The following is a 26,113-nucleotide window of genomic DNA, read 5'->3' on the forward strand; positions in this document are numbered from 1 at the left end:
TTTTCTTAGTTATTTGGAAGGAAAACACCCAGTGACTTTAAGTTACAGGGGCCCAGATCCGCATCCAATACAACATTCAGTGCTTGAGTCCTGCCTAAAATCCTTACTTCCCACCAAAAATCAAGTGAGAAACCAGGAGTCTGAACAAGCACTAAGATCCTACTTAAATCCTACTTAAGTTTTGGTGCTTCAAAGGCTATTCAGAGGAACCGACTTCTGGAGCTGCATCTCCATCCCTGTTGCCCAGCAAGGGAACCATAACAGCACTTGAAGGTGGAGGGAACAAAATTCTGGTCCCCATGCGGAGGAAAGGTCATCGCAAAGCAGGCTTTTCACACATGCAACAACCTCAGACCTGGGGAGAGCAAGGCATTTTGTTGTGTTTCTTGTAATGTCTAGACAACACTCATAAATTTCTTTTACAAAACCAGAGAAACAAAATAATAGGGCTCACATAAAAGAGTTGAATAGATGCATCAGAAAGCTGAGGGGATGCTCCTCATGACATTTTAAAACCATGTAGTTTCTTCTATTTCATGCAATGTGTAATTCAATCCAACTCATCTAATTCAATCTATTTCCTGATGGCACTTTGTGCTCCCCACACAGACCAGAACTTTGACTTTTTAGAGGACAACAGAAACCTTTTGCTTTTGATATTTAATATCAGCAATTTGTTTGGCATATATAGGGAGCACTTTAAGCCGTATTTGCCAGTTGTTGCTTTGCTTACTAATCTAAAAGTGACTCTGAAGAGTTGGGAAACGCGGATGCCTTAGCTCTTCAGTTGTCTATGCTGCCTTGGAAAGAGAAAGCAGGAGAGAGATCTTCACAGGCTGAGATATTTGGGCAGAACCTAATCTTCACTGGAACACATGAAACACCATATCAAGTGCTGTAATATCCAGTCAAACACCATTAGAGCTACAATCCTGTGGCAAGGATGCTGTTTATCTCTAAAGCACTGAGCTAGTGCTTGAACTACACATTTGGGATTTTCTCCCCTGGTTTTGGACTTTTAACAATCCCTTTCCCCCACCCTGCTTGTGAGTCAGTCTCTGCCCACAAAATTCCTCAGTGAGCTGCCTTTGTTTCCTTTCCTGTTAGGAAAATGCCTGGCGTGCAGCAGGCACCGTCACAGCCTAATAAGTTGGCACTTTGCTGCGCTTTTCTACTCCAACAGCTCTTTGCAGCCATTAGCTGCAAAGCAGCCTGCAGAGGCTGCCAATTAATTTCCTGGGCCATTAATCAATGTATTCTATGCTGATAACATTCAAATAGATAAAAGCCATGCAGGACGGAGCAGAGATGCCAGTTTGCCCATGCTTGGCTGAGCTGTACTTGGTTCAGCTTCTCCCACGTGAGGGCAGAAGGCAAAGGGAGAGGTTGGAAAGCTGCTGGGAGGGTGCCGTCGGGCGTATGGTGGTACATTAAAATCAAAACACTGAAGCTGTTTTCATGCTTCCTCTCCTTTGACAGAAACATTTGATTTGCACACAAATCAGCTCCTTAGTTGCTAGTTCTTACTATGGTTAACAGAAAAGGTGCCCAACCTGTGGGTAGGGCAAATCACACAGGGCTTCCCTCTTCAGCCCCTCAATCTCAAACAGTTTTATTTACAATATGAACAGAAACCAGATGCAGCACAGGACGTGGAAGCCAATCCCAATATCTATATTTCTGTTATGTAATTGTGACAGAGGAATTTGTGTTTGTATCATAGGACACTTGGACAACCATCCATCACATTACAGGGGACCAAGGAGATCTCTCCAAAAGACCACGACAGGAAGCAGGTCACCATAACAATTCAGAGGGCCAGAAATTGTTTTCTGTCCATAGGTTGGGGAGATTCAAGAAGGAGGATGCCTGGAAGCAGAGGAGGTGAATTTTTCTGGCAGAGACATCCAGCACTGGGAATTCAGACACCACTGCTCTGGAAGACTGTCCCCCTAACTGCAGGTCCCCAGAGACACAACGTATTTAAATCTCACTTCCAGCTGAACCACCGAGGCTGGTAAAACCTTACGTCAGGTCATTGGGAGCACTTGCAGCACAGAGCTGGCAATGAAGTTTGGAAACTCTCCTCTCCCCAGGTACCAGCAGCACCCTGGTGCAGGTATATGTACAAAGGTGCACTGCTTCAGCTTTAATTTCAAGGACCTGCTGGCAAGAACCACCACCTACCAGTTCATCCCATCCTTTCTGTGCAGAATCCAAGGCACTGAGCAGCATTTTCCCTGGATCACTGCAGGCTACAGAGGCTAACTGCAGTTAATATTTATGTGGGATCTTAACCTGCCCTCCTGCTTCCAGGCTTTTACTACCAGCCCAATCTGAATTTCTACTGGTGATCAACAGAAACGTTACCAGAGAGAAGAGTGGTGAATGTCTCCAAGCCCATTCACCCTCCAACTCCCAAGGTACAAGGGTGGGTCCTGTATAAACAGGTTTTTTGTTTGAGGGCACCCAACAAAGCAGAGCCTGACCTTTCCCCTTCAGAGGAACAGCAGGCTTCAATCAAATGCTGCCGAGGGTTGGGGTTATTTTCCCCTCACGCGGGTCAGGGTGATGCTTGAACTCTCCTTGCCTCAGCTTCCCCACCCACCCCATCAATCTCAGCTCTGCCCTGCCTGACAGCTGGGGCCACCGTGATTTACAGCAGCCTCCCCTGCAGCTGCATCTCCTCTGGGACTTTCTCTGCCACTAAGTGCCTCCGCTTCTTGGGCTTTGGGTCTCCTTCTTGGGACCATTTCGGTGGCAGAATCTATCCTCTTAGCAGGAGGAGGAGGAGGACACTTGCCAGATTGATGTTTTCACGTTAAATCCTGTTTCCTAAGAGCACACTGCAAGCTAGAAGACATCAGGGTGGAAGTGGCTGAACTGTGTGTATTGTTTCAAAGTGCTGCAGTGTGTAAGGCATTTAAGGGCAAAAATGCTGTTGGTTTTGACCCATGATAATGTTGACATAAATAGGACTCCAGATAAGGGCTAAGAAACTACATCCTATATTACTCTATGGGAATAGTAAGGGTTCCTAGGAGAACAGTCCAGCTATGTTTAAGCAGCAATTTATACTCTTGGGCTACTCCCAGGTGGTATAAAGATTGTTATCAGTGCAGCCTCACTGCTGTCAGAACTACGCTACTTCACCCTTGAAGATCCAGCCCATTAACTTTCATAACGCTAAACACAGTAAACTACCAAGAAAAAGTTCCTCCTTTCCCTTCTGCCAGGAGACACCGAGCGCTGACTGGCTGCATCCCAGTTACAAGCACATTTTTCAATAAGGCTTCTTATTGTAAATACACTTTTCATTATTTCACAGCCAGATGAAGTCTGGCTACTATTCTGGACACTGTTTTAAAGACTAAGAGCTTTTATCAGGCTGTTCCAAGCCTGGGCACTAATCAGCAGAGTTGCTGTGATGGCCCAGAGCCCAGGATAAACCTTTGCCTGCACCTAATGCTCACTAAAAGAAAATAGCACCAGGGTGCTGCCAGGTAAGGTGGCCAGAGCATGGAACTGGATTTCCTCCACTCTTGTTTTATGCAATACAGCCAAGCTTGGCAAACCCTGCTCACTGTTTCCTGGGAATAATGGTGGTGTGGGTAGGTGAGACAGCTAAGGAATGAGTGCTGGTGTGGAGCTAGGCAGAAAGGAGAAAGACTGCACCCAGATTCTTCCCATTCATCTTTGAGGAAACTTTTGGGCCACAACCCTGCAGAGAGACCAAGGATGGGAATTGCCTCATTGCACCTTACAGCGTGCACCAATACCCAGCAGACTATAAATTAACAGGAGCCAGGGGGATCCTCTGCAAAAGAAGAATCTGGTAGAAGAAGAATCAAAGAATCCCTGAGGTTGGAAAAGACCTCCAGGATCATCAAGCCCAACCATTAACCTATAACCTAGCACTGCCAAGCCTAGCACTAAGCCATGTCCCTAAGCACCACAACCCCACGGCCTTCAAATACACCCAGGGATGGTGACTCAACTGCTTCCCTGGGCAGCCTGTTCCAATGCCTCACAACCACTTCTGTGAAGAAATGTCTCCTAATTCCCAGCCTCAACCTTCTCTGGCAGAACTTGAGGCCATTTCTTCCTGTCCTGTTGCTTGGGAGAAGAGACTGACCCCTACCCTGCTACAGCCTCCTTTCAGGTAGTTGTAGAGAGCAATAAGGCCTCCCCTGAGCCTCCTTTTCTCCAGGCTAAATAACCCCAGTTCCCTCAGCTCATAAGGCTTGTTCTCCAGACCTTTCACCAGCTTCTGCCCTTCTTTGGACTCACTCCAGCACCTCAATGTCCTTCTTGTAGTGAGGGTCCCAGAACTAACACAGTAGTTGATGTGCGGCCTCACGAGAGCTGAGTACAGAAGGACAATCACTTCCCTGGCCCTCCTGGCCACACTACTGCTGATACAAGCCAGGATGCTCTTGGCCTTCTTGGCCACCTGAGCACACTGCCGGCTCATGTTCAGCTGGCTATAGACCAACACCCCCAGGTTTCCACCGGGCAGCTTTCCAGTTGGACCAAGCTAAAACTGAGGTGTTCCTATCTCAGAGGTCATTCTTGAAAACTGCCTTTTTTTTAAGCTATATTTTCCAGCCCCAAAACTAGTTTTTTTTTTCTTTTTCTTGACATCATTGGTGATGAAAGAACTGATCCCAGAAAATGAAGAGCTGAGCCCAGAAAAAAGTGTTATGGTAAGAGCCTACAATCTTGTCTCCAAAACAGATTTCGGGATTTGAGTATCAACTCTTAAATATTTGCCGCAAAGGGGACACTATAAAGACAACCTGCCCTACAGAATGAACATGTTTAAATTATCAGCCCCTTCTGAAGGAATTATTTCTTCTTGCTGAGCCACTGATCTTACAAACACAGCAATATGCTGCCAGTGTCTCATTAACTTCTGCTTGGGGCCTGTCTCTCACTGTCCAAAATTGGCTCAAAAACAGAAAAGAAAAAGAAAAAAAGAATCCCGCAGGCCTGCACACAACTGAAACATCATATAAGCAGGTTTCTAGCTCAGGGAAATCACATGCCGTGCCTCTTGCTAATGCTTTTGTTCTTGCAAGCTACTATTGGCTCTCCTTCTTCCCACATGAGTGGAAGCACTATGCCAGGCCATCTGGCACATCAAAATTTATCTTCAGATTTCATTATCCAACCCACTGACCCCAATGTTTCCTTCCATTGACTAATGAGATTAGCCCATCACCTCCTAATTGCAGCATTTATACCTAGTGTGTTTTACAACACCCAAGAAAACAAATCCATAGGTTGTTTCACAGTGAATGAATGTAGTTCTGCTCTTAGAACAAGCACTGCATTTATAACCGGAGATGGGCACATACATCAAAAAAATTAATGAATGTACTTAGGCAGCAAAGTGAAATATAGAAAATATAAACACAAATGCAGTAATCTCAAACCATTGAGGTCAGCCTCCTCACTCCTGGGGTTTGTTTGGTGCTGTCAGAAGAGTGCAAGGAGTCTTATCTAGCATTCTTCACAGTAAGGGAATGATTGCAAGGATAGCAGCCTACTACATAAACATTACTTGAAAGGACACGGACAGAGTGGTATTCCAGGTCCCTATCTTGCCACCCTAGTAGGTGGCACTTCAAAAAGTGTCATAAAAAGACAGAAAGAAGGACTTACAGAATCATTGAATATCTGTTGCATATCAGCAAAGTGCCGTTAACTAAGTATAGCACAGGAGATGGTCTGGAAGTCAGGCTATCAGCTTTGCTGCTCTCCAGTTTAGTGATTTTGAGCAGGACATGTTTAGTCTAAGCTAGCTGTCTGGACCTTCTGTGGGTCAGTGGAGAGGAACCAGAAGTCCTGGGATGTCCCTCATCTCCAGATGTAGATGTAACACAAGTCAGATGGTGTATGTGCTATAAGTCCAAAGGAACAGCTTAGGTGAGATGAAGGTGTCTTTCGTGCAGTTAAATGAAACCGAATCCCACAGTCTGAGACTCAGTTTCTCCATCTGCAAAATGCTGTTGGTATTTATTATGGTAAAATGCCCGTACAGCCATGAATGATAAATGCCATGCAGCTGTGAATTATTTGATAGATTTATTGAGTGTGCTTGAACATGTTACTTGGAGACCTGTAGCAAATTCAAAACTAAAGGGAGAAATGGGGGAAACAATATGGCTTTCTATAAAGCTAGAAACTTTAGAGTTAAGTCACAAACAAAAAAGCACCTGGCCCTTCCTGCCTTGGAGGCAAACCAAGCCTCCAAGGTGTTTTACCTGCACCTCTACCTTACTACTGCAGGTTTTAAAGTTTCCAGAGCAGTCAAAAGCCTCACTAGAAACACCGGTAATGATTTATCACTGAAGCACTAGCATGAACAAGCCATCAGAGTGAGAACGAGACAGCCATCACCAGAGCACTCAGACTGCACGGAGCTTTACGCATGCCTGGGCATCCAGAGAGCTGGATGTTCCCCAAGCAAGACTCAGATGGACAGGAGTCTGGGAGAGCAAATTTCTGTTCCCTACCCATCAATTTCCCATATGCTCAATCTCAGTTTAAATACACCATCAGGCAGACATTTCCATGCCTCTCCCCACCACATTTTGTGATGTGTGCCTTCCACATCCCTCATATCTAAACTGCACATCCCATGGGGGATTGAGCACAGCTGAGCTTTGTTATCACATGAGCAGGCACTATTTACATGACAGCTTCTCTACAATGCAAATCAGGCCCATTGTCACCAATGGAAAAAGCCCTAAATGGAAAGTTATTGCCCTTTGATAGTCACTCCTTCAAGAGCAGAAAAGGGTTTTGACCTCACTCTTGCCCCAACACCACCAGGCCAAGTGTTCAGGGAAAAAGCATCAGGCCCTCTGCACATCCATCAATGCTGCCGTTAAGCCAATGATATAGGGCTGGGATGGAGGAAGCTTCAGGCCCTGCAAGAAAGCACTGCTAGAAAATGGGCTAGAAAGCCCCAGGGGGTCATGCGTCTAGCGTGACTCCTTCCATATCCACCATTTTGTTGCTTGAGCTCCTTTGGCTAGCAGACCCCAAACTGTACCTCGTTACTAATCCCCCAACACTGACAAGTCTGAGAGGGGCTTGAAAAGGCAACTCTACATCCAGCAGGTGTGGATACTTGGACAATATCCTTCTCAGGGTACTAACAGCATCCTCCAGCCCTCACCACAGCAGAAAAGCAGTTTTCACCCAGCAGAAGATTTTTGCACAAAGGGACAGGTCTGAGTTGAAAGACAATTCTTAAATCTCTTATAATCAAGACGAATCAGTCTGGTGCTTTTTCAGAATCAGAATTGGTGCTTTTTAAGACAACAGGTAAAATTTGGACTAAGCACATCCTGACACTGCACTGGGGAGAAGAGGACAGGACTGGACACAGTGAGGAAGTAGATGTGTTTCACTCTACCACCTCTGCAAGAGAGGCATGGGGATGCTGGTGGAGGTAATATCAGAGCCCTATGTCATCAGGCCCAGCTGCCAAAGGAAAGGATCCCACCAGCCCCAGCTGCACCTCTACTTTTCTCCAGGTCTTCAGGCAGCCACCACAGGTCTTACCAGCAAGCAATTTGCTGAAGCAGTGTCTCACCAAAAGCATTTGCTGGCAAACCTCATAAATGTGGATAAGCATAAATGTGGAGCATCGTCTGCTCCATTTGAGCTTGCTTTTACCCTTCGTGAGCTACCACTGCTTAGCAAATGCCTCCTGTCAGCTTCACCTGCCCCCTGCCAGCTCCACCCGCAGCCTCTCCCAAGCCCAATGCTGGAGCTGTTTCATGCTGTATTAATTCCATCCTACGAGAGAAATAAGCAGGTTCAGGCCTATCAAGCTGCTCCTCCACTTATTTTTTATTGTCCTACTTCTGCACTCAGTGTCTGTGAGAAGTGTGAGAGAATATTAATGGGATAATACAAACACCCCACAAACTCTCAGCACCAAAACTCTGTGGAAGTTACAAAAGTCCAGGTAATTATGGGAGCTGAGCTCCAAAAATCAAAGAATCACAGAATGATTTGGGTTAGAAGGGACCTTAAAGGCCATCCAGTCCCAAGCCCTGCCATGGCAGGGCAGATCCCCCCAGCCCAGGCTGCCCCCAGCCCCATCCAGCCTGGCCTTGGGCACTGCCAGGGATGGCACCCACAGCTCCTCGGGGCAGCCTGCGACAGGGCCTCACCACCCTCAGAGTGACAATAACTGCAAGGAATCAAGCTATAGCAAAAAAACACATGGAGACACTTGGGAGAAGTAACCAAAAGGGACAGGCAGGAAAACAGAGGCACAGGCCTATGGCCAGGCTCTCACAGCAAGCTCTGGGGCCGTGCAGGCCGGCACACACAGGAGGCCTGGAACAGTCTCTTTAATCACAGGCTCCCCTCACACTTGAACCAGGCCTGGGGCTACAGCCCCAGACTTCAGGAGACCCGTGGTTTGTGCCTCTAGTTTGCTTGATGGTATTTCATTTCATCGAACATGATTTCTTTCCCATGTGCCTCGCTCTCCCCTGTGCATAGAAATGATGGAAGCCTTTGGAAAAAAAAAAAAAAAAAAAAACACAAAGTGAAATTCAGGGTGGGCATTAGTTATTTCTGACAGCAGTAAAACAACATCTGAAAAGGGTTTCTTTGTTGCTTTCTATTTCTTTTTTTCCTCTCCGAGTTGCAGCCTAGAGGGGGGAAATGAGAAGACAATGTCCCACCCAACGCCTGACTGACAGTGACAGGGCCTGGCTCTGTCACAGCGCGGCAGAAGTTGTGCTTTTTGGGGAACATTGTTTTTATTTCAGGAGAAAGGAAAAAAAAAAAAGAAAAAAAAAAGGAAATGAGTAATCCCCGAAGGAAAGGGACTGAATGCTTGCTCAGACTCCACCATGAAGAGATTGCTATTGTCAAAGGGTGTTGCATTGTTCTGGCCTTTCTGAGAAACCTTAAAATATATCCAGAATTTTAACAAGCACAGAAAACAGAGTGGTTTCTTCAGCTGCATCAGTGTCCTATTTGCAGACTGGCTGGTGAAATACTACAGTTTAAAAGTATTAATTATCCTGATTAGCCCTTGTTTTTGCTAATGACTCGTTAAAAAAAAAAAATCTGATTAATGAGGAGTGGGCGTAAAGAGAAGTCAACTCTACCTTATGTGAATAGCCACACTGCTTTAAATGGAATTACACACAAGTTAGGGCTCCTCACAACTTAAGCATTAGCCTCCAGGCTGATCAACAGCAAATTATTACAATATCTGGCCAGGCTCATTCTTTCCCTGGTGCCATTTTCCAACACTGTCCAGTCTGTCCTGCCTGCCAGTGTGCTTCAAGTGTGGACTTTCAGCCAGGAGTCAAGCTCCAGGCAAGACCTTCAAGGTCAGCCAGAGAAATAGGATGCAGGAGAGATGCCAGGGCACAAGGATTTCCTTAAGGATCAGGAAAAGCTCTTAACCCAGGAAGCTGTTGGGCTTATTCCCTCTGCATACGTAATGTGGTTGCATTTCATGGGAGCAGCTGGAACCAGACAGGGCTGTACATCTAATCCCCCAGAGCAGAGTGATCTCCAAAGGAGAAAAAATACATGTAACATAAATAAGTAGATAGACAGACAGAGTGGATCCCAAAAGGAGAACTTAAGGATGTAAAGAAGGGAAGCAAGCAGCACATGCTACACCAGCACAGAACTAAGTTCCATGGAAGGAACTTAACCAGGAAGGACAGAGAGAACCAACACAGGTCATGGGTGTAAAAGTTTGTCTGTCTTTTTCCCTCCGACAGAAGGAGCTATCTTCCTGTGACCAGATATTGGAGAGGTTGATATGAAAGGGTCCGAGATGTTTTGATCTGTAGAAGAGGGCAATGCTGAGAGGCAGAAGAGGAACTTCTGTCCCACAGGTCAAACCAGCAAAGAAGAGCTCTTTATCTCCAATACCCTGCAACAGGCGCCTTCATCAGTTCTGTACTCCAATAGCTTAAATTAAGGGAAACGTTTAAAAAAATCACTTTATCGTTCAAATTGTGATACCACGCTGGCTGATCATCTTCCTTTTCACCCCCCAGCAGGCTTTTCTTGAGGAGGAACAATCACCACCAGCTCTACCACACTGATGTACAGCCGATGGGAAAATGCAGAGGAGTCTGGAGTGAACAAAAGGCACTTCAGGCCTGCTGGGGTCAGAAAGCGTGTCTGTACGGTAGATTGGGCTCTCCATTAATCCAGCTCTGTTTCTAATGAGATTGGTTCCCATTACAGCAAAAGGAGGTCCATGACTTAATTTGCCAAGGGGACCATTGTCATGCAGCTTAGGGAGGCAAAATAATCTTATCGGTTTGAACTTGAACCCTGCCCTCCAATTATATGGACATTGTTAAAGAGAGAGAGAAGGAAAAAGTGATTTCACTTAACCAGCAAGACGAATGGATTGTCTGCCACCACATATGCAGCTTCCTGATAGACCTTTACACTCCATCAGCTAGATGTATGTATATTCCATTGCCAAAATGCATCAACTGCTACCTGAGTACATAAAGCTGAACCAAGTTCCAGCCAAATGGCACCAACTACATTACAGGGCAACATGGTGGTGTAGCAGAGCCTCTGCTCTTACAGCCAAAGAGAAAGACTGGGCTGACAGCTAGGGACAAGCAAACCCGAAGTGCAGGAAGAATTAGATTACTTTTTTCACCCCTTTCTACTGAACCTCTGCCTCCCTGCTCAGTCCACCAGCTCCCCTTGGCTGCAATAGAAGAGAGACTGTCCTCTTCTGGGAGTTCTGCATCCCACACAACACAGCTAAAACAAAGAACATTTTGGCAAATAACAGCCAGGCTTCATCTATTCTTTTTTTCTATACAATTCATTCCATCAAAGTTGTTTAGCTGAACAAAACCCAGCGCTATCCATTATTGTGAGGCTAACAATAAACTAACATGTGAGCACAGCGTGGGTCACAGATGTGTGTGCTTCATCATCAACTGTGGAGCCACTTCCCTGCTCAACTCACTTTTATAAAGCTTTAACCTCTTTGAGCTGGAATTCAGCTTGAGCACATAAACCAGGAAGCAAACAGTGTTAACACAACAGAAGCAGCCCCTTTACAAAGGATGCATGAAGAGACTGACGTGCTTTGGAAGCAGGCAGATCAACAACCTCACTTTCCAAGGGGATACCCACACAATGAAAATCCAGAGATAAATTAAACCGGACAAATCCCAGGGGCTCCATTTTAGTGATATCACCTGCACCAGAGGATCTTTGTGCCTTTGAATAGGCACATTTACATTTTTCTCCTGTGAAGGGACAGAAACAAACAAAAACATGGAGGGATAATGCCTTCAAACCTCGTTTAGAAAGGGGTCAGCCCTTAGACTGTATTCAAATTTGTAACCCAATTTTAAGCACTGTTATCTCATCCCAAATGAAGTAACCCTCAAAGTGTGACTGCTCTAACAAAAAAGTTATGCAAAACCAGACCCTTCTTACAACTGCACTTCATGGGTTCAGACTGTACCCACCAACAACTGGAAGCTTGCTATCATATCCACCCCTAGTAGTTTATATTGCCTATAAAACCTACGTGTAACATTGCACTTTCCTAACTGTACAGGGTCTGGCTGGGATGGAGTTAAGTTGGTTTTTTGTGTTTTTTTTTTTTTTTTTAAACAGCTGCTTATATGGTGTTGTGGTTTTGATTAGTGACCCAAACAATGCTGATAACACACTGATGTTTTAGCTGTTGCTGAGCAGTGTTTGCATAGCACCAAAGCCTCCTCCGTTTCTCACCTTGCCCCTTCCCTAGTGAATAGATTGGGGATGCACAAGAGGCTGGGAGGGGGCACAACCAGATAAATGACCCAAACTTACCAAAGAGGTATTCCATGCCATATAACATTATGCTCAGTGATAAAATGGAGAGGAGGGGAGTTCAGGGAGGTCAACCAAATTTTGCTTAGAAACTGCTCGGAAATATCAATCTGCCCATGAGAGGTAGTGACAAATTGCCCCTGCCTTTTGCCTCTGCAAAAACATATTTTGTTTTCTTTCTCCCTTCTTCCACTTCTCCTTCACTTGTTAAATTATTTTCATCACACCACATGAGCTTTCTTTCTTTTACTCTTCCTTTCCTCTTCCCCATCCCACTGGAGGGGGAAGCGGGCAAGGAGCTGCATGGCGTTTAGATGTCTACCAGGTCTAAACCGAAACACTTAGCTATGTGCAACCATAACGCTCGTCTTAAACCCTGCAGTCCATTTGCAGATGTGCATTACAGTATTGGAGATGGAACTGTGGGTCAAGCGCCAGCAACCACGTATTTCTTCCTGCCTGCCACAGCTTGAGAGGGTGGGTAAGGGGCATTGGCTGCTCCTGGAGGCAAAAAATAGATCATGAACAACCTCTGAAACATTTGCTAGTTCCTAGTGCCCCAAAATGGACAGTTAGAGCTCTTGATGCTAACCTCTTATATTCTCACCTGTGCAATGCAGATAACACCCCAGCTTCTCCTTCCAGAAGGGCTGGACAGGTAACTACATCCCTGTTTGCCAGCACTCACAGCAAGCAGAATCAGGTTTAAATAGCACATGGTAAATAAGGCCCTGGGGCCATAAGGAACCTGAAGGATAAAACAAATGTTCAAGTTGGAGGCAGCTGGCCTGTGCACTGAGCAATACAAGAGTCCACGGGGGACAGGAGGTGGAGAAACAGTAATACACACTCATTAAAGAGTAACTCAGTGTAAATAATAAAATGCAAACAACCCGAAGGGATGGATTTAAGTAGCTACCTTAATTTTAGCATTTCCTAATTTACAATGCTTAATTTACATCTTTAATGCAGCTTTTGAACATTAAGCACAAAAGATAAACTTTTCCAAATCAAAGGAGAGATTTTTGTCCCATAGCATCTTACAGACATCGTCAGGGCCGCAGCAGCACTGCACTCACAGGCCCCACACAGACCACAGAGGTAAGAGGTTTCCCAAAGGCTGGGGCCCAAAACTGAACACAATCCAGCTACAGCAGCTCAAGTTACCACCTAGCAGCCTAATTGAACTGACAGTCTGCGCTCTTGGCCCAACACAGCTTCAAGGGAAAACACGCGAGCCAAAAGCCTTTGCAAAAACACAGCAAACGTGGGAAATTAATGCCACAAGTAGCATCTGCCATAGAGCGCCCTTAGTAGCAATGCAGAGGAGCAAGCAATAAAGGATCACAGATGAGCCCACAGGTCCCAGGCACAGGATGCAGGTCACCCCAGCCCACAAAACAATACCAAAAAACAGGAAAAATCTCCCCACTGCCGTGTTTGTTTTTATATTTACTTGTAGGAGTAAAAGCCCATTTTAAACCCTTGAGGCTAATACAACACATGTTGATAATATCATAGCAGCAAAACCACAAGCAGAAACAATCTGATAGCGGATGAAAATAAAACACGATCACATAGGGGGTCTCCAAGTAGGTGGTCTGAATGGTCCTTGGTCGATAAGCAGCACCATCAGGTACCTGGTCTGTCGTAGGACAGCAGAACTCATCTGAAGACAGCTCACGCTCACACCCTTGACATTTTGATGCTTTTGTGGGCTGCTGGAGGAGTGACGAGTGTTTCTGCTGGCACCTGGTATGTCAATACCATGTCAAAAGGTGACACATGAATGTAGTTATGGAAGTTCTTTGGTTGTAGGCAGCTGATAAAGCTTCTTGTGCTCCAGGTCTCTAGGCTTTCTCTCAAATTGCTATTAAAAAAAAAGAGAGTCTTTGCTTAAATCTTTCAAACAATGTGGGATACTTCACCCACATGTGTATGCGATCGTCCCTGCCCACCACAACTAAAGTGCTCAGACAACATCTACTGCAAATTCTTCTGCAGTATGCTAGATCCATCTGTTAGCTCATGTACACTTCTGAAACCCTACCACTCAGAGAGTTCCCCAACTGCAGGTCCCACACATGCTGCTCCATCTTCATGCCAGGATCCAGATAGTGCCAAGAGATTATTGTACACCAAGCCTTAACATCCAAGGAAACCCCACCAAAACCGATACCACAGCATTCGTTAATTCCATTCAAGGGCACAAGATATATTTGAAAAGCCCCACTCAAGGTTTATTTTACTGTGCAGCTCAGAACAGCCAAACCATCGTTGCCTTTCTGACATGAAAAGACACGCAGTGGGTTCCAGGCAGCCAAACATTAAGCATCCCCGAAAGAGCAGACATACATATATTAATTACTGCGAACAAGCTCATATCTTTGGTTAGTGAGCTGAGCCAGGCATATTTGGATCAGCCCAAACCCAGACTGAGGGAGGCACAACTCACTATCTTTCCTCAGGCAAAAAGAGCAGCTAGGTAACTAATAATAACAGGTAAGTTGAATAGTTCTCTTTAAAAAGTTCTCAATTATTACTTCTATATCAGATTTAATCAGCAAGAAGATGAGTTGGGATTAACTACTGCGCACCCTACAAAGCAAGTCAGCAAACTTGCCTAACAGCTGAGCAGAATTTGGCCCTTGCCTGGCTGGGATTTTTGTGCTTTTTTCCAAGGGAAAACAGCAGTACCTTATCAGTGAGGCACAGACTAGCAAGGGCACAAGGAACCTCGTAGTATCACCAACCAACCTGACCAAAAATCCTCTGCGCTACTTCTAGCAGCACATTGGGCCTGTTCCTGCAGGCAGCCATGTACTTACCAAGAGTCAGAAAGGGACTGAGTCTGTGAAGGTCTTGGGCACCTAAATAAAAAGGAATGACAGGGGGAAAAAAAAAATAGAAAAAAGAAAACGCCACCACACATCACAGCACACCAGGGCAGTTACTTCAAATGGTCCCCCACAGGGACTGGGATTGCTGTCTTGGATCAGAAAGCAGAAAGTTCAGTCTCTACATGCACATACATGCCAAGCATGAGCAGCAAGTAAAACACGTAAACAGCCCTGGTGTTGACCACCTAGGCGCAGCACACTTCAATTCTCAGTTCTGAACACCAGGCAGTTTGGGAAACCAGGCCACACTTAAATTAGCATCAACAAAAGGATCAGAAGAAGTGCCAAGTGTAAAAATGTAAGCTCTCTGCCCAGAGACCAAGCTTATTCTGTCCCCCACAACTTAAATTATTATTTTAGCATCAAAGTATCTCAGTTGAGAAAGTGTTACATTAAAATTCCCACTATTTATTTTTTGAATTGAACAAACGATTTGTGATTTATGAAATCTGCTTTCAGAGAGTCTTAAATGAAGGAACACATTTTACCTGAGGACATAAACATTTGCTTTCTTTAATTCTTCAGCATTCGTATCCCTAACAACACAGACGTGGGATGAATGCTGCAAGGACATTTTGCTGGAATAGACCGTGCACAAAACAGCTTCCTCTGGGTACTGATAACCTGGGACATTTATTAAAAGCGTATGGTTAAAATTACCATAGCGTTTTAATTTTTTTTGTTTGTTTGTTTGTTTTTAATAATACCAATTAACTGAAGTGTTCCCAGTACTGACAAAGTTTCCATCAGTGGATCAGTTTCTGGGCCACAGCATTTAGTAGGTACTGCTTAAACAGAGCCAGTCATCACACACTCAGGATCCCTGGGGACCCTCGGCCCCTGCTGACAGCCCTGATGGCAGGAACAGTGGATTTCCACATGATGCAAGCCAGATGCACACATGTGGCTCTCGAATACGGCACACCAAGGCTGGAAGTCATTGCACACACAAGGTTTCACACAGACCCCTCACGAGACACCCTGGCACCCACAGCAACCCCATCTTCCCTTCCCCTGTGGTGCCTCCTGCTGCTGGGGGCACAAACACAGACCCACCACTGCTGTGGGGCAGCAGTGACAGCAGCACCTCTCAGCACAGCCCAGGACCACAAATACAATCAGAAACACATTTCTATTCCCAAAACTCAGTTCGGTCCCCTTTAGCTGTGAGTAAAACCAAGCTGAACATTGTGAGAGTCAGTTCTCCCTCACAACATTATAAGCATTGGGAAATCCCTGGTGTTTTCTGGAGCGTGCCTCAGGACAGGAGCACAGAGCACATAAATCCTAGCCTAACAAAGTTTGTAGACGCCCACAAAGCAGCATCCCTGCTGACAAACTGGGACAGCTCTGAGGCACTGAGGCAGCCCCAGGTTTGTGCTTCCAGTTGACATCCTCCCATTGATTTCCTCCTCCAGCACTGCTCAGCTCTCTGCCCATTGACAGGCAGAGCTGCAGACAAAACCCAATGCACCTTCCCCTTGGGAGAGCTGCTCAGCTCCTGCTGCCAGAGCCTGACGCCCTCCTTCAGCTCCCCAGGCCTTGCTGACACAGCGCACCACACAGCCAGGACGTCATCAGAAGAGGCCCAAGCTGGTTTTTAAGTGGCTTCCGCGAGGTTTCGGAATTCGTCACCTCCGCAAAAGGAGAATTTCTTTGTCCCAGCACAGACCTCCCTCAGCCCACACAGCTGTGATGGATGGGCTGGATTATAGGGCCTCCAGCTGAGGAGGAAAACACTGCCTGGGGCAGCAACCTCCTCGAGCAGCAGCCCGAGGTCCATCCAACCTCATCCCCCAGGACCCTTCACCAGGAGAAGGTACGGAGGTGGTCTGGGTTCGGCCCAGCCTTTAAACAAAGTCCGAAATGCGTCTGTTTGCCCTTGGGGTCAAAAGCACAGACCTCATTACTGAGTTACACCACTGCACTGAAAGAGAAATTGTATCTGCCTTTCTCTCGAAAATCCCCCGTTTGCAGCTTGCAACACGTGGAAATCCTGTCCCCATGCACCCCCTTGACACTATCGACCCATTCAGCACTCCAAAACCAATACCAAAGTCTGACTAAAGCCATTCAGAAGCTGTTAGCGTGTAGATTTGGGTGATAATTTGGTGAATGGGCTTGTCAAACAAATTGCCTTTATTGTGGACTGATTAAACGCAATCAGGGAGAAGAGCCTTTCCCCTCCCAACTCCAGCCCTCAGCAGCTCCAGCAAACACCCTGAGCCAATTAGCAGGGAGGTGGCAAAAGCAGCTTTCACTTGAAACCTGCCATTCCTGGGGGAAAAAAGAAGGAAAAGAAACAACACATCACCAACAAAAAAATCTTTGTGCTTTCAAAGCCAGGAAGAGCCTCCAGGGAAAGCTCCCGAAAGCTACCCAGGGCTCACCTGCAGGGCGTGGATGGAGTTATCAGGATTCATCTGGCTCCCTGCCGGGTCAGCTCCCTTAAGCAAAGCGCTGCTCAGATCCTGCTCGTGCCAAATATAATGCAGAGAACATAAATATTAAAGTGAGCCCAGGGGGAAGCGACTCTACCGGGGCTGTTCTTCCTACAGCTTTATGTCCTGCAGCTGGGTTCCCCTGTGTCAGAAAAGGCACGAGTCCCAGTCAAAGCTATTTCCATGCCTAGAAGCCTAAGTTTTTGGCGTGGCTCCCTGCAGTGGATCCTCTGATGTCTGCAAAGAGTAGAGTTCACAGAATAGCCTTTTCTGCTCTGCTGTGGTAGTGAAGGGATCTGTCCCCACTAAGATGAGATTCATAGCAATCAAGTAGATCTGATGCCACTGCTGTCCTATCCAGAAATTAGCTAATGAACAGGAAAGTTACGGCAGGAGGTGAAAGAAGTGGAGCAGCCATGGCATCATAACCACATAAAGCCTAATTCCCTGCAGGTATGCAACTGGAAATTAAATGGCCACCGTGGCTGGTGGTGGGGAGAGCAGAAGTCGACGTGTGTTTGCACGATTTATCTGCAGGGCAGTGAAAGGAACCCCATGGCTGGAGCTAGAGACAGCGCATGGGGTATGAGCAATAGCTGTTGGCTAAACTTTCAACGCCTGCATTTTCAGTTAGCACCAAAGACTGGTTTTGGCCCTATTTTCATTAACTCTACACTTCTAAGAAGTGAGCTCTGTGCTCACCAGCTCCCAGGGCCTACGCAGAGTGGCAATGGCACAGCTCCCTCTGGCAGGGCAAGCCACTGCTTGGTCTCGGACTCCCCCTGCAAATAGAAAAGGGCCAAAATAAAGGTTTAATCAACCAACAGGGATTTCAGGGAGTTCATTGCCAGGGCTAAGATTAGGATGCAGTGTTTTGCAGTTAAAGCACGGGGAGCTGAAAGACCAGCCTCTTGCCCCTACCCCATCACAGTCTTCAAGCGTCACCTTGAACATAAGGGGTACGTGACACACCATGACACTGAGTCCCGAGCACAAGAAGCAATCACAATGAGATTAGATCAAGAGCCCATACTACAAGCAGCCACAGAGAGAAAGCCCAGGCCTTATTTTTTTAAGAAGTGGCTGCAAAGTGCCTGGTTACTCTGCTCGCTCCCCAAAGACCTGCTTCCTACCCCCACACCGTCCTGCAAACATCAATGTTTAAAGAACTATTAAAGAAAACAACTCCAAAACTCTCCACATAGTTCAAATACTTCACTTAAAAGGAATTTTAATTCTTACATCTCGGATTGCAGCAGTCCCCAGCACGACACGCACTCGCGTTCACGTTGCGGTGTTTGAGCTGTGCAAACAGGAGGGATGGAGCTGCAGAGTGAGACCGTGAGCTTTCAGGCCTGGGAGCCACAGAGATGGAGATCTCTGCCTTCTCTGCCTGTGCTTTCCTGTGGGCAACTCAGTTCACCATGCTGGGCCTCTGCTTACCCCCTCAGGGGGCTTTTCCATGACCTATGTAAAAAAATCCTCCTGCAGCCAAGAGATGCTTACCTTGAAGACCCTAAACTGTTTCTTTCAGGACTGGAGCTACGTAGGCTCTTCCTACCCCAGCAGCAGCTCCCAGCCATGCTGAATCAAACCAAGCTGAGAAGCCAGAGAAGCTGTGTGGCTGAACGAGGTCTACAGGGTTTAAAAAACATTATTCTCCAAAGAGCATCAGTTGCTCTTTGGGGACACCACTGCTATTTGCAGCCTGGAAAAGCCCTTCCATCCCCATGAGCTGTGTCATCTCCTTCCAACAAGTGGGCAGCAGACAAACTGCTGCCGAAACCTTCCAAGGGATTACATCAAGCCTTGTGTTCCTCAGCAGCAGTGATCAATATCCATTCATCTCCTTGGGATGCAATTTGTGTTTCATCTGCTCCATCTCTAGGTGGGCATATGGTAGGGTTATAAGGTTCCCCCAGAACCTTCATCTGCTCAACTCCATTTGTATCATCGAAGAACCCTGAACACCCAGAAGTATAGAAAGTATAGAAGTATAGAAAAAGCAAATAAATGGCTAGAAACCATTATGGTCAAAGTATGATAAAAGGCTACCCCCTTCCATTCCTTATACCAGCTAACAATTCATATATAGGGGTAACAGTAGCAAAAAAAAAAGCTCTATCATGTAGGAAGAGTTAACACGGCTGCACTGCCGCTGCTGTGCGAGCTCTTAGCACTGAAACTTGCAAAATATTTTGGGGCAGCATAACGTGTAATTTGGGATACCCTGTACCTTCCCCTACCCCCTTTCATCTTGTGGCTACACAGCTCCTGAGCGTGCAAGGCAGTATTAGAGCTGCTACACAGTGGGTACAGCCCTTTCCTGCAGCAAATTATGTTTCCTGTCCCATAAGGTACAGTCAGTCCAACATGAGTGGGGACACTTGCCAAGCCTGCTATTAGGAAACACGGCTTGGACCTGGTGGAAGATTTCAATGCTTGTGGGAACACACGGAAGGTTGTGTTGTTGGGGTTACAGACCCTGCATTAGAGTATAAAATTGCAGTGCAGGTACACAGGGTTAGAAACCACCCCTCTTGTCACAAAGCATGGCAGAACAGCTGAATGCTGCAGAAAATTTGATTTTGTTTTCAGTGTTTTGCTTTTGTTTTTAAGTGACAGCATCTGCCCCCCATTCCAGCATCACCGAACCTAAGGAATTTGCGCCTGCTGCTCTGGCTGTGTGGTGCAGGCACAGCGTGAAGCACCCTTGTTCTGGGACACCTCTGTGCACTTTAATGCTTATCGGTTGGCCTGGCTGGGAGGAACTGTATCTGCACTGTAGAAGGACCAGTGCTTTTCCCATCACAGCTCTTGTCCCTGTCATGCCCACTCCATGCACCCCTTCTGCATTAATGTGAGGAGCACAGAGAAAGCTCATTGCCAAGAAGGGAGGAGATAAAACACTCTCAGTTCTTCCCATTCAGAGGCAGATCTGCCTTGAATGGCAGCCCCCAGGACTGTCCTGCCTCCAAAGGAGACTGAACCACAAGCAGGTCAGCCCCCTTCAGCTTCCCATTAAAAGACTCCAAGCCACTATATATACTTTCCCCCACTCTCTGCCACAAGCTCCTCCTTTCTAACACAAATCTCACAGCAGCACACAGACACGCGAGCTCCCAGGAAGCGAGCAGCAGTGTTGTGATGTGTTGAAACCACAGTCCGGTGAGATTCAGCTCTTGCTAATGACACTTTTTCCATTAGCAAACTGTAATTGGCAGCTCTTATCTGCTCCTGCAGTTTTGCAACACTCACCTAAAGGACATGCCAGGCTAGACATCACATTAGGTCACAAAGTTAGGGCAGATATCCCAAAAGCAAAGCGGCCCCACTAGCCATTCCTGAGCAAAATAATCACCCTGCTCAACTGCAAAAGGAGATCTGGTAGGTTTTCATTGACTCATACACATATCCACAAAGAACAGATGCAGAAAGCTAATTTTAAAGTAGCTGAAGCAGCTGCACATAGTTATAAAACTTACACAGGACTCCCCACCTTCAAAGCACTGTGTATTTAACTGCTGCGCACAACTCAAAACAAGTGCTATGAATAGTTTTAGTTTCCTATTTTACAGCGTATTTAGAAATGAGACACATCTTATCCTGCTTTAAGCAATCACAGGCTGAGTATAATTCATTGTGTGCAGCTAATGCCTCCTTTATCTGAGTTTGGGACTTTTGGAACAGCCAGGAGCTTTATGCTAACAGCAGAGGAATCTGGCCCATTACAAAACACTTTAAATTTCAGCATTAGCTTTCTGTTACATCCATGACCATCCCGGTCTCCTAACCTAGCTCTTTTCACTCACTCCTCAGAGAAAGGCAGCACAAACCCAGCTACAAACAGAAGTTAACACAATTCCCATCCTTGTTCCCAAAGTTACTCTGAACCAACTCTGCTGAAACAGTTTTGCTACGGGTTATTGAGGCAGGCTTTTAACAAACTCAAAATCCTCTTACAGAAGGATCCTTTCCATCAGATTACTTTAAAAGGATTAAAATCGCTCCCTGCGTAACTCTCCCAGATCTGCTCACGTCCACTTTCCTTGTGCTGTCCCCGCACGCTGTAACAAGAGCTCCCGGCTGGGTCAGCACTTCTCCCCTACCTGAGAAGTCTGCCGAAGTCCTAGCAAAGTTGCTGCAAGCTGTCAAGCACATTAGTCCTACGAGAAAGGCGGAGGTAGGAAACACATCTGGGCAGCACATCCTTAGGTATCCTCACGGCTTGTTTTCTTCCAGAGAGAAGGAAAGAGCTTTCTGCCCCAGTCCGGCACTCATCGCCCGGAGAAAACTCTTAGTCCCATAGCTTGGAAGGATCGCAGCCAGCAGCCAGGAAGGAAAACCACTCGCTCGCACTCACTCACACACACACACACATCCCTCGGAGTGAATGAATCCGACTGAGTGAGGCTGACGAATGAGACAGACCTACCTGAGCCTTGGCGGAGGTCCCAGGGTCCTAAAAGCCATCGCTTTTTCGCCCAAATTTGCTGCGGGCTCCTCACGTGCAGCTGTCCAGCAGCGGCAGGGCAGGGGGGTGAAAGAGCTGGGGGGGCTCCCTGGGGGGTTGTTTTAGAGAAGTCGCTGTTATTTCAGGCACCCTGGGGTCTTTCCTCTCTGGTGCGGACGGACAGAAGGATGGGCAGTGTTTTCAAAGGAGGGAGCCCGGGACAAAGCATCTGAATTCGCGTGGATTTTTGGAACGATGGGCACTGGCTGCTGCAGTCAGTGTGAGAAGTGGTGTCCTGCCAGACTGGTGACAGGACAACTCCTCAGATATGCCCAGCCTTACAGCTGATCTCACAGTGGAAGAGATTTTGCACCGGCATCACTGGGATCAAACCCTCCTGGATCTCAGTGCAGGACTGGGGCTGGTGTCAGTCCATATATTCAAAATCCTCCTTCCTTTTGAAAGCAGCCAGCCCGGCCAGGCTTCCCCTATCCGCCTGCACCCCTCTTCCCTCCACCAAGCTCAACAGAGGATTTTCATGCAGTTCATAACCTCTTCAGAACAGGAGACCTGTCTCCTGCCATAGCCACTGCTTTAACCTCCCGCTTGCATGGGCTTAGCTGCTAACACAAGCTCTGCTCACCCTGCAGAGTCAAAAGATGGCTCCAGCTCACCTGGAAGCACATTCAGTACTTTATTTTACCTGATCTCCATCCATACACTGGCAGCATCAAGCCAGCTATCTTCGCTTGCAAGAGCTGCATTCTGGGGACATTGAGGTGGACGGACTGGTAGACCCTGCTCTCGCTGGGTACAGGAAAGGGATCCTGGCCTTGCTCATCTGCATTAGCAGCATTTCAGGCTTTGTGTATAAATAACGGACATAACTGATACATGTAGGCTAGAGTAGAGCAATGGTGCAGAGAACGGGCAGATGGTTTTGATGGGCAAAGCCAACATCTATTATCAGCCTGGGTATGCACACACAAACCCGCAGAGCAGCACGGTGTGGGGCTGCCAGGGAAGGTGGAGGCAGGCACACAGCTCCTGGACAAAGCTGCACCTTCAACCCACCAAAAATAACCAGAGGGAGAACATCCAAGGAAAAAAACACAACTGGTTTTTACTCTTCTGTCCTGTTCGCCCACATGGAACTAAGCCAAACTTTCCAAAAACTTTCACCTCAGAACTGAAAAGCACAAGGGGCTTCAGCCCAAACACCTCTATTTTTTTCTTCAGAGCTGAGTGCCCTTGTAAAGAGCTTCTTATGCTGAAGTTTCAAACAATGTTTCGGCTGTTCTCAGACGAGAATCAGACTGGCTGTCAGATTATATGTGAAAGACATTTTCAAGAGCACTACCATGAATACCACATTCATTATTTCCACCAGAAACCCACCCCGGCCTGTGCGCTAAAAGCAAACTGAAAGGGAGCTGTAAGGCTGTGGCTCTGTTTGCCTTCTGTCCGTACAACCACTTGTTCAAGTTCCACCCAGCCACACTGAGGACAGGGGTAGCGTGGGATATCCCGAGTTTGAGACCACACGAGCAAGGAGTTGGTCTGGCCTAAACGACACCTAAGCAACCCTCTGTCCCAAGCGGCTCCTCGCACCCTGAGGATCTACAGCAAAGGGACAGAGGAGCCAGCTCCCAAGGCCAGCGGTGGCCCTGACACTCCTGCTCCCCACAGATGACCCTGCCACCGTGGCACTTTGCGGAGGGCTACCTAAGCAAGATCAACCATCAGGAACTTCTGCTGGCTGCTTTGTTTCACCCACTTTTATCCCACCTGCCAGAGGTTGGCCTAAGCTTTAAATAGAACAGATTGGGACGTTTGGCTCCCTGCACCTACACATAACCCCTCTCTCACCTAGCTCTGCTGCCCTTGCCAAGAGGAAGATTCACCACTACAGCCTCAGAGGCGTGAGATAACTGTGCCTATTACCAGATTATCAGCCAAAGCTCCTTATCAGCGGGATAAAGAGGTAATAGGGCCCCTGGAAATTTATCAGCACTCTGGAAAAGGGAAGCCGTATTTGCTGAAAAGAGCCCACCCTGTTAGCAGGTGTTGATTTTACTGATTAAAGGGTAATTAGGTTTGGCTGACTCAGTATACGGGAATGAAAAAGAACTCTGATGACAAGGGGTTTAAGGCTAAACATGGGAAGTGTGCTTGAGCAGCCCTTTATGTTATTGTTAATAACATGAACCAGAGGTTTGGGAGCTTACGTCAATGTCATGTGAGGACTTTGTTTTTAAACACGTTTGTAAAGATGCCTTCCAAGAGCAAAGGATAAAACAGCTCTTGCTAAAAATAATAATACTAATATATATATATATATATCAGCCTTTGAGAAACAGGCAATTCTGTTAAAGTCCATTTCCATAATACCCTTATTCCTTACGGGATCATCAGCTGTGTGTTTCAAACGGAAAGAGGCCACCTGTCCCAACAGCAGCACAGACAAAGAATGGTCTTTCTCTCATGGACAGTCTTATGGGGTAAACATGAATCATGGGCACTCCAATGTGGGTCTTTGTTTTTGGGGTTAACAGCCCTTGAAATCCAACCATGCCTTCGAAGATGTCTCCTGGGGATAGATAATAATGCATGTGATCATGCACAATTTCTTGGATCCCTTGTCCCCAAAGCCACCCAGAAGGCAGAATAGGCCAGAACTGAGATGCAGTTACATCTTAGCTTGGAGGAAAGATTGCTTTCTTTCTCTCCTCCATGCTTAACAACTGTACCTCAGTCCTCCTTTATCACCATGAATTTAAGTGCATTGCTCTTTCTTCTCTCTTGCAGGTCCTATCCTTCTCCTGCTACATAAAACCATAATATCTGAAACATGCATATGCCCAATGTGCTTTAAATACAGTTAACTACAACTGCAACTAGGAAAACTGGGGCACTGAGAAGTGAAGAAATTCATCATGCAGTTTGGTCACCCCAATATCACCCAGTTTATGAATGACAGTCAAAACCCAGATAGCTTAATTCCTAGTTTAATGCTGTATGTGCTCATCTTGCTGCTTTCTAGGGCTGATATTTGGCAATGCTTTCCTGTTTTTCTCTCACCCTGCACCACTAACCTCTGCTTTGCTAGGCTAAAGCACCATCAGCTTGAAGAAGGGCTGGTCAGTAGAAGAACAGGACCAGGATTAGGTTTCAGCTAGAGAATCATCTGTAAGGCTGAAGTCGTGTTTATTTACACAGTCACAAACAGGTGTATTTGTACAAATGTGCTAGGACTCATCTTACTTACTTCTTACTGTGTTTTCTATAATGTCTCAAAGCATTCTCCTTGAGAACACGGTTGTATTCTTCCATTTCAGTCACAGTGGAAGTAAAGCAGTCATTTCTCTGAGGTCACCCATATCTCAGGGTCAGCTAGGGGCAGCTGTATCAGAAATGAGAAATGATTAAATACTTACCTGAGCCCAATTAGAGCTCTGTCCACTTGGCCACACTGCCTCCTCATAAATGAATGCCAATTAATAACAAAATATACATGCATTTATACCTATAGAAAACTGTCTAAACTGAGTGGAGAGAGCATCAAATATAAACTAGCGAAGCTTCCCAGTACAGCATGGCTCTTTGTACTCTTTTTTTTTTTTTTTTAATTGATCTTTCCCTTAAGAGTGTCTTATGGAAACAGATGGGGTTACTCATGGAAGTGAGCACAGTTTGCTTTCATCAGTATGGAGGCACAGGAGTTCATATAATGCAGTTTTGCAATAAAACACCAAGAATCTCAGGAGTAAAAATATTTTCCTGTCTCCATATTCAACATTAAACAACAGCTATGCAGAATATTCAAACTGATGAGCCTTGGAAGGTTTCACACTTTATGTTTCTCCATCAACCCAGCTTACAAAACAAATATAAATCCTGGGGGATTTGTTCCATGCTGGGACAGGTTTGGAGTGGGAGTGTTGCTAATTCTGTGTACAGCAAAGGTCCCGGGTGATGCATTTATCTCACAGAAACATTGAGAAATGTTGTATAGAGCGATGCAAAATTTTCAAATGTGTGAAAATGTTACAAAAATAAATATTTGGAGACTACAAAAGGATTCACAAGAAAGCTAAAACCTTTCTTCTCATGGCTGCCCTAAGTAACTGATGTTGAAACCTCTCTCAGCTGGCATTCTCCTCACGGTAATGACATGTTCTATGTCAGAGCATACGGTACAGCCTGGTGCTTTATTTCATAGAGACATAGGATGGTTGGGTTGAAAGGGTCTTTAAAGATCATCCAGTTTCGGACCCTGCCATGGCAGGGACACCTCCCACCAGCCCAGGCTGCCCAAAGCCCCATCCAGCCTGGTCTTGAACACCTCCAGGGATGGGGCATCCACAGCTTCTCTGGGCAGCCTGTTCCAGTGCCTCACCACCCTCACAGTAAAGAACTTCCTCCTTATATCCTTTAAATCTACCCTTTTTTAG

At 46.3% G+C, this 26,113-nt stretch overlaps 1 protein-coding gene across 6 annotated transcripts in view; it reads right to left on the minus strand.

The window, feature by feature from the left end:
- EVA1A (eva-1 homolog A, regulator of programmed cell death) overlaps positions 1-23,639 on the minus strand; it is a 204,020-nt gene extending 180,381 nt beyond the window's left edge. For 2 of the 6 annotated variants that reach the window (XM_083829515.1, XM_083829513.1), the window contains exon 1: positions 21,316-21,616. In XM_083829515.1, the coding sequence (XP_083685641.1) occupies positions 21,316-21,415 (100 nt within the window). In that variant the 5' untranslated portion in view covers positions 21,416-21,616. Of the gene's footprint in view, positions 1-12,472; positions 12,614-13,505; positions 13,736-17,155; positions 17,176-21,315; positions 21,617-21,641; positions 22,531-23,528 lie in introns of those variants that run through there. The other 4 variants (XM_083829516.1, XM_083829518.1, XM_083829517.1 and 1 more) reach the window with 4 other exon arrangements.
- Positions 23,640-26,113: the final 2,474 nt, after the last annotated feature.

Source organism: Anser anser (genome assembly GCF_964211835.1).
Source record: "Anser anser genome assembly, chromosome: 3".
Classification (NCBI taxonomy): Eukaryota; Metazoa; Chordata; class Aves; order Anseriformes; family Anatidae; genus Anser; species Anser anser.